Raw genomic sequence first — 8,793 nt, 5'->3', positions numbered from 1 at the left:
AAGGCATCTATTGTCATTTACATAAAATATAGATATTGATAGAGTGGTCATTTACCCGTTTAAACATAGGACGAGGGAGAAATCCGCCTCTCAAGTTTCGGAAGTACTCAGACAGAATTCCGGCATTGGAAAAGGGGTGGTATTCCCTCTGGGAACCGATCTAGTACGAGAGAGCGAAGGGGCCTGCCTAATCCCGCAGTTGGTACTTTGAGGGATGATCTCCCTCCTCTCTCCCAAGAGTCCCGGTGTGACTCTAGGAGGAGTCCCGGTGGTGGAACCCGCTCCGACTACGACCTCTTCTTGGACGCCAGCGTCGCGTGCGGTAGCGTCTTTACCGGCGCTGAGGGCATTAAGACGGAAGAGGAGGCTGAGGTGTTGGTCGGCACGGCGGGCGTTGCGTACGATATCAACTACCACGGAGCTGGCGATACGCTGGATACTACGACGGCGTTTGTTGTTGGCGCGCGCTGTCGTTACATATGCGACGAGCTTTGACAGGCGGGCAGCGCGCTGTCGAAGAGGGGCGTCAGCTGGAGGAAGCCGGTGCTTGGTAGTAAGGAGGCGGGTGTGTCGAAGTCGAAGAGGGATGATTTTAGGAGCAAGACGACAGGAAAGCTGTACAGCTGATTGGGGAAAGGATTGAACTGTAAGCCTAAGCGGAACGGCTGAATAGCATTTGTTAGAATAAAGTAGTTCCCATTGATTCTGCATCAGATTTCTCAAAACCGTTGTTCTGCTGCTTTCGAGCCTATTTATTTTTTGCCTGAAGTCCAAGTGTACGTACTCTGCATTTGCTTGATCAGCAGTTGGTCTTCCCCTTTCCTGGCCCATTCAAACGCCCTCCTGGAACTTGGAATGTGGAGTTTTTCTGGAGTTACGGCAGTCTTGCAGTCGCCAACTGCGACGCTCGGTTACCCAAAGCCCTTCTCTACCGCCAAAACCCCGCACATCCCAATTAGCCAGCCCATCACCTCCCACCTCCCATCCACCGCAATCCCATATGCTTCCTGTACGACCCACACCCGCCTACCCAACCCGCCTCAGCCCCACCCGCGATGAAATCCGCCTCCTAACCCTCTACCCCAGCCCCAGCGCCCCAGAAAATTCCCTCTCCCCCATCCAATGCCACACCACAATGGTCTCCCTCCTCTCCTCCCCCTCCCCGCTCTACGAAGCTCTCTCTTATGTCTGGGGCGACCTTTTCGATCCCCAATCCATCACCCTAAACGGCCACCCCTTTTACGTAACCTCGGCGCTCAATACAGCCCTGCTGCACCTCCGCTCCCGGACTGAAGAGCGGCGTTTCTGGGTCGACGCGCTGTGCATCAATCAGGCCGATGTCGAGGAGCGGAACGAGCAGGTGCGGATGATGGGGAGGATTTACGCGGGGGCGAGGAGGGTGTTGGTGTGGTTGGGAGCGCCGGAGGAGGATGGGAGAGATGAGGAGGCGTTTGAGGCGTTGAGGGGTGTGGTGCAGTGGAAGGGGTTGGGGGTGGAGGCGCGGAAGATGGAGGAGCTGTTCGGGTGGTTTTTTGGGGTCATGGAGAGGCCGTGGTTTCGGCGCATGTGGATCATGCAGGAGTTGGCTTTGGCTAGTCAAGAGGTGCGGGTGGGGTGTGGGAGGTGGTGGGTGGATTGGGAAACTTTTGTGGGAGCATGGAAGGTGCTGGCTAGGACGGAGTTTGAGATGGGGTTCAAGGAGCAGGTTGTTAGGAGGCATGGAGGAGAGGGTCTTGATGGCGGGGAGGTGGAGGTGTTGATGAAGGTGAAGCTCGACCTCCTTGATGACCTTCGAAGGGTTGTGGTGGAGCACGGGGGTCAGAGTTTGAGGCAGCTGCTGCTCATTTCGCGCAGCTCGCAGGCGACGGAGCCGCGGGATAGGGTGTACGCGCTGCGCGGCATGATGCGCGAAGAGGATAGGGACGCCATTGTCGTGGACTATCGTAAGAGCATCCCCGTCGTCTTTGCCGAAGCGGTCGCCCACGTCTTCGACAAGAGTCAGGGTCCATATTTCCTCTCCGGCTTGCTTCTTCCAGGCCCCGATTCAGAGAGCGGCTTCCCTTCCTGGGTTCCGGACTTTACTGCCCAGGTGGCATACGAAGCGGGCCGACCGGGACCTCTTGCTCTACACCCGAGACAGGGTACATCCGCATCAGGGGGAGGATTCGACTGTGTCAATGGAGAGGTTCTGGAAGATATGAAGACGCTCAAGATTGAGGGATTGTTTCTCGACATCGTCGAAGATGTGCTGGTGTTTGACAGAACGTTTGAGGGCTGTCTTCAGCAACTTCCGCAAGTAGAGGCTCTCGCGGATCAGGCTAGACGACGAACGCCAGTAGACACAACTTTACGACCCTACTTCCAAAGTTTTAAGCAAGAGGAGCCACTATGGCGCACTCTGGTCTGCAACAAGGACAAAGGAGGGACCAATCCTGCACCTATATTTTACGAGGACACGTACGAAGTTCTCCGAGGGAGGCGTGACGCGTCCCCGGAGTATGCAGAGAGAGGACAGGAAGGCATGGATCAATTCATTCAAGACTATAGCTGGAGGCTGCGGAATATTCTTCCCAGTCGTGCTTTCTTCACAACGGAGAGCGGATTCGTGGGTATCGGAATGCCAGAGACGAGGAAAGGAGATCTCGTTACTATCTGGTTTGGGGCGCCGGTCCCGTTTGTGGTCCGCCCTCGCGAGGAGATTTACAGTCTGGTGGGAGTTGCCTATGTTGCTGGGATAATGGATGGGGGGATGGTTGATGAGCTTTACTGTGAGGATCTGGTGGACTCAAAGAGCTTTTTGGTTCAGTAGTTAGCCGGGGCCTGCAATCACGTTGCGGAAAAAACAAAGTCAGCCTGTAGATGATGTGTCCAAAATAAAAAATTCCAATATGGAGGCATCGCACTATATTCATGTGTTGCGCCAAGATCTGCCTGAGATTCTGATCATTGCAGAACGTCAGGACCGAGGCAAAAGTGTGAAAGCACAAAGCACCACAGAATTCAAGGAGCAATAGAAGCTCCAAAGTGAAGTTAGTCGTTCTCGGAGCGTACTAACAGCGTTCGGACAGCGTTATCAGGCCATAAATCGTGGGATATCGGATACATGCGCCCCAATAACCTCGCCAGATTACTGCCAGGTGGTGCCCTTGATTTCGAATGCCCATCCCACAGTGGCTCATGATGTATTCCGAAGGCTCAAGAACCCTTTCAACAATTCAACGACTCTTTACAACAAGCTAGGCCTTTAAGCCCTGTGCAAATGAAACACGAGCATTCAAAGAGCCCGGATACCAACAAACATCGCCACTAAATGATTCAAAACAATGATGCTACCAATGGAGACAACTGACCTAGTTAGGCTTTGATTTATGATTCAACGTATGGAATATCACTAACATCAACATCTCCACATCTCCAAAGACTTAATTCGCATTAGCCAGGGTTCAAAGATTCAATAACACTCTCGTGCTCGGTGATGGCCATCAATTGTGAGGAATTGAGAATTGTAGGTCAGGGATTTATACTATCTCACTAATCTCATCGGTGGAAACTGGTTAGCTTTGTAAATTTCTCAAGGCTGTGTGCAAGTCTCTTCATTGAAAGTATTCCGTGAATGATGCTGGATAAAATTCTTTGAAAATTGCAATTGAAGGTAAACGCTCCAGGGTCAACTCTTGCTGCAGTTCATGACTTGTCCTAAATTCATCCGAAAAAGCTCTAATTCGTGCTGGCTAGTGGAATAATTGCTTGTAAAGAATTTTTGTTTATTTAAAATATTTGCTTTGAAAAGTCAGTGAAGCAGGGATGCGCTGGCCGTGATCGAGTGATGCGAAGATAAGGAACTCGAGGGTCGTTTATAACAGGCTTCAGGATGACGCAAGTTCAAGTTGAGTCTACTAGAGTCCCCGGGGAGCGTGTTATGATGCTGAATTTGGTTGTCTTCGCATCTCTGATCCACGCCTCCCACATCGCAAGTAGTAGTGCTCAGTCAATCACGGTGCCTCGGCCTGAAGGAATGTCTGCTGCGTAAGTTCACTGGAGTCTACTTTGATGCTACATCTGTTGAGTTTCGTAAAGTTTCTGTAAAGTTTTGCTGGGAGCCATAAGCTCGAGCCTCACATCCAGTGATGGTGCTACCACACTCCGATGGTCGTCTCATTCCTCACCAATGATAAATGATTAGTTGGATGAAATCAGATACGTCCTGTTCACATCTGACACAAGATGGGAGGGGCAGAGGGGCCTAATTTTATAGTGACCCGACCATTGACCTTGATGTGGAGCAGAGCCCATGGCTCCCAGCTTGCAGCCTGATGATTCCAAATCAAACCGGATGCCACCACCTCCACTTCGAAAGAATCTCAACAACCACAAGTACGAACCGCAACTGTAAATAGTGGTACTTCATTTCCAATCCCTAATTAGCGGCTAAATTTCTCTTCTTTTTCCTTTCTTTTTCTTATGTTTTAGGATTTTTATCCTTATTTTTGCCCAACTTGAGTACCCTAAATCCGAAACCGTAACATCTGGTACATTCAGAGGGTCAAGCGTAACTTACATCCCTGTGTTACTCGGCAGCAAACAGTTGGTGGCAAGCATACTCTGCAACTTGTCTTGTCTCTATGAGACTCAGCCCTGCGCACTAATCTTGCCTGGGTTATTTATATTGCGGCATAATTTTGCCCCGGTTGTTTATAATGCGTACGAATGCCTTCTAACATTATGCACCGTTAACATTATGCTGACATGAATTCATTCCTCGCAAATCTCTCCGACGCAGCTGCCACCACCTCAGCAAGGGCACACAGATCTCGCACATCGCGCAATCTGAGGATCCTATGACGCAGACAACACATCCCATTCGAGGTATTCTTTTCATAGGTGCTCACTGACAAGTTGTTGTAGGAAGTCTAGACTGCTCCGAACACGCCGTGCTTTGCTAGTCCCTGGAGTAGCATCAGTCATGATGTTCCCCATGCGTGATTCATTTCGGATGCCATGTGCAGTGCTGGTGGAAGCAGTTCGAATCAGGTGTTCATCATGATGGTAATAATTCATGGAGGCCAGATGAATGTTTTGGACAACATGCTATTGAGTTGGATGTGTTTATGCAAAGCAATGCGCCGCCTCCTCATCAGATCAGGGAGAGATCTATCCAAATTACGGTACATAATGCAGTGCTGATTGAAATTAATATGTTGCCGTAATCACAGGCTAAATGTGTACTCTCTATATTAGCTCTGGACATGCCAGTTCTACGTACACTCTACAACAATATTTACTGTAACAAAGACAACCACTGGCGCATTGCCACCTCTACCACCGCAAGCTCCCGCCTCTTTCGAAGCGCAGGGGATTTGGCAGCCTGTGCAACAATCAGGAATGCAACAACTCTCTCCACCGTTGGCCAACCAACGGCGACATTCACTGGTATAGAAGTGGTCTTGACCGTTTCTGTCTCGGTCTTTTATTTTTCTCCACCTCTCGTTTTCTTGAATACCCAACTTTGTATAATTATGAAGTTGGAGACTTGGAGGTTGTATTTTAATTCACGCTAGTAGACTTTTAGTTAACATATCAGCTGCCATATCACTTGTAGGAACATAGGTTATTTACACCTCTATAGTAGCCCCTTGTTCACGAACAAAGTAAATCTGAATTGCAATATGTTTACTTCGTTCATGAAACCTTGGATTCTGAGTCAATTGAATTGCACTTTGATTATCTGAGTATTAACAGTGGGAGATAATTGAGGGTAATTGAGGCTAGTGAGAAGCCTGCGTAGCCAAACAGCATCTGAAGATGCTCTGGAGATTGTTATGTATTCACTTTCAGTAGAACTGAGGGCTACAGAGCGTTGTTTGCGGCTGGTCCAGTTTACAATGCAATTGCCAAGTAAAATGCAATAACCCGAAGTGGATCTTCAGTCATCAATACTTGCAGCCCAGTCTGCATCAGAATATCCTGTTGATGTGAAAGACTTGGGAAAGCCTCTGTATAATAATCCTAAATATTTTTTTCCTTTTAAATATCTACGAATTCTTTTAGCATAGATCCAGTGCCAGGATTTGAAAGATACTGAGCAACAGAGTTTGTTGAATAAGATATGTCAAGTCAAGTGTTTACATAAGTATCCATAAGAGAACCAACAACAGCTATGTGGGGAACAGTTTTCATATCATTGCGTTCTTGATTAGTTTGAGGGCAATCACCTTTGGATAACTTTTGACTTGGTTTCATTGGTGTCTTAGCAAGATTGCAAGATTTCATTTTAAGTTTAGTAAGCAAGAATTCAAATACAGGCTTGTTGATTGTATATTACCTGCAATTTTAAAAGTAAAACTTCATCTTACAATATATTTTTTTCTCTTGCTAACAAATCTAGCAATGTTGTAAGCAATATCCTTTCTTCACCATGATGGTGTTTATTGAATGCAAAATGGTGTACATGTTGCTTTTGTCATCACTGCATGATTTAAGCAAAGTGATCTCATTCCTTGGATGTAGGCACTAAAAACAAAATTGATATTAAAAATACCAACTTGGGCACCTATTATTTCAGTGCTCGATGATGCCGATGACAAGTTTAACTCCTTTTGATGTCTGGATGCCCCTAATTCCTTTTCATTTATTGTTATCAACTTCTTCCATACGTGTGATTGTCCTTTGAAAGTGAATGTCTTATATTTGATGCAGATGCAAGCATGGTAAACTAGATCCAAAAGGTAGTCCACAATATTGAAATCTCAAAATTCTTAGTCAAAGGCTACAAAGTAGTACCAATAAGTCTTTTGATTTGATTCTTTTTTAATGCTACCTTCTATTGTTATTACAAGTGCTTAGATCTACAATGGTAGAATGATATCTCCAAAATTTATTGCTAGAAGTAATGTTAAAAAAAATGCCTAAATTTGGTTTGAGATGTAAATTCCATGATATAATATATTTACAACTTTATTTTTTTAGAATTCCTTGAATTCATGATAAACTTGAGGGTGCTATAAAAACAAAATATAAAAAAATATTAATTTAATGTACTTTAATCTATTTTGCACTAACTTTCCTATTTGTCAACAAATTACTTTTTCAATTTCAGCAACTTCTATCATCTTCAAAAAAATGCATAAATTTTTTGAAGATGTTTTTTCAAAAATAATTACTTGACTTTGTAAATCAATATGTTTTTAAATATTTTTTTGAAAAAATTCATAAAATTCAAATTTAGTATATATTTTTAGATCTTGCATTGTTGAACCTTCATAGTAAAATGGATAGGTCTATTTTAGCATGCATAGTTATATTGCCCAGGCAAAGACCATTCTCAATTCTAATATTATCTTACTAGAGCTCACTCTTTCTTATTAGTGATGAAACTATTTTTCTTCTTTATTTGATCATAGTCATATCAATTAATAAGATCTCTAGTCAACTCATATATTAGACAATCCATTTTCATATCTACTAGTTTTTTTTTGAATTTCTTTCACATTGGAATGATAGAACTCTATTGCTATAATTGTATCCTACGCGGAATGAGACCAGGTTTAGGGTTTTAGGGTTTTTAGGGGGTTTAGGGTTTAGGGTTTTAGGGTTTTTAGGGGGTTTAGGGTTTAGGGTTTAGGGTTTAGGGTTTAGGGTTTAGGGTTTAGGGTTTAGGGTTTTAGGGTTTAGGGTTTAGGGTTTAGGGTTTAGGGTTTAGGGTTTAGGGTTTAGGGTTTAGGGTTTAGGGTTTAGGGTTTAGGGTTTAGGGTTTAGGGTTTAGGGTTTAGGGTTTAGGGTTTAGGGTTTAGGGTTTAGGGTTTAGGGTTTAGGGTTTAGGGTTTAGGGTTTAGGGTTTAGGGTTTAGGGTTTAGGGTTTAGGGTTTAGGGTTTAGGGTTTAGGGTTTAGGGTTTAGGGTTTAGGGTTTAGGGTTTAGGGTTTAGGGTTTAGGGTTTAGGGTTTAGGGTTTAGGGTTTAGGGTTTAGGGTTTAGGGTTTAGGGTTTAGGGTTTAGGGTTTAGGGTTTAGGGTTTAGGGTTTAGGGTTTAGGGTTTAGGGTTTAGGGTTTAGGGTTTAGGGTTTAGGGTTTAGGGTTTAGGGTTTAGGGTTTAGGGTTTAGGGTTTAGGGTTTAGGGTTTAGGGTTTAGGGTTTAGGGTTTAGGGTTTAGGGTTTAGGGTTTAGGGTTTAGGGTTTAGGGTTTAGGGTTTAGGGTTTAGGGTTTAGGGTTTAGGGTTTAGGGTTTAGGGTTTAGGGTTTAGGGTTTAGGGTTTAGGGTTTAGGGTTTAGGGTTTAGGGTTTAGGGTTTAGGGTTTAGGGTTTAGGGTTTAGGGTTTAGGGTTTAGGGTTTAGGGTTTAGGGTTTAGGGTTTAGGGTTTAGGGTTTAGGGTTTAGGGTTTAGGGTTTAGGGTTTAGGGTTTAGGGTTTAGGGTTTAGGGTTTAGGGTTTAGGGTTTAGGGTTTAGGGTTTAGGGTTTAGGGTTTAGGGTTTAGGGTTTAGGGTTTAGGGTTTAGGGTTTAGGGTTTAGGGTTTAGGGTTTAGGGTTTAGGGTTTAGGGTTTAGGGTTTAGGGTTTAGGGTTTAGGGTTTAGGGTTTAGGGTTTAGGGTTTAGGGTTTAGGGTTTAGGGTTTAGGGTTTAGGGTTTAGGGTTTAGGGTTTAGGGTTTAGGGTTTAGGGTTTAGGGTTTAGGGTTTAGGGTTTAGGGTTTAGGGTTTAGGGTTTAGGGTTTAGGGTTTAGGGTTTAGGGTTTAGGGTTTAGGGTTTAGGGTTTAGGGTTTAGGGTTTAGGGTTTAGGGTTTAGGGTTTAGGGTTTAGGG

At 45.0% G+C, this 8,793-nt stretch overlaps 1 protein-coding gene and 1 long non-coding RNA gene across 11 annotated transcripts; both read left to right on the top strand.

Annotated features, from left to right (window-relative positions):
- Positions 1-373: 373 nt before the first annotated feature.
- On the top strand, positions 374-2,905 carry LOC112278356 (heterokaryon incompatibility protein 6-like). 2 transcript variants are annotated; one of them, XM_024511706.2, is made up of 2 exons: positions 374-646; positions 807-2,905. In XM_024511706.2, the coding sequence occupies exon 2, from the start codon at positions 1,001-1,003 to the stop codon at positions 2,807-2,809; it is 1,809 nt and encodes a 602-aa protein (XP_024367474.2). In that variant the 5' UTR covers positions 374-646; positions 807-1,000; the 3' UTR covers positions 2,810-2,905. The 2 variants fall into 2 exon arrangements, with proteins under 2 accessions (XP_024367474.2, XP_090103644.1); XM_090247518.1 differs by having other exon boundaries at positions 804-2,905.
- A 148-nt stretch (positions 2,906-3,053) lies between these two features.
- On the top strand, positions 3,054-5,687 carry LOC149986246 (uncharacterized). 9 transcript variants are annotated; one of them, XR_016500890.1, is made up of 6 exons: positions 3,054-3,652; positions 3,791-4,026; positions 4,198-4,374; positions 4,781-4,866; positions 5,007-5,046; positions 5,214-5,687. It is a non-coding gene; the product is annotated as an uncharacterized LOC149986246 (long non-coding RNA). The 9 variants fall into 7 exon arrangements; XR_016500886.1 differs by having other exon boundaries at positions 5,007-5,687; XR_016500884.1 differs by having other exon boundaries at positions 4,184-4,374; positions 5,007-5,687.
- The last annotated feature ends 3,106 nt before the right edge of the window (positions 5,688-8,793 follow it).

This window comes from Physcomitrium patens, chromosome 25 (assembly GCF_059467195.1).
Source record: "Physcomitrium patens ecotype Gransden chromosome 25, ASM5946719v1, whole genome shotgun sequence".
NCBI lineage: Eukaryota > Viridiplantae > Streptophyta > Bryopsida > Funariales > Funariaceae > Physcomitrium > Physcomitrium patens.
Note: the sequence above shows the minus strand (reverse complement) of the source record. Positions and strands in the feature narration are given on the sequence as shown.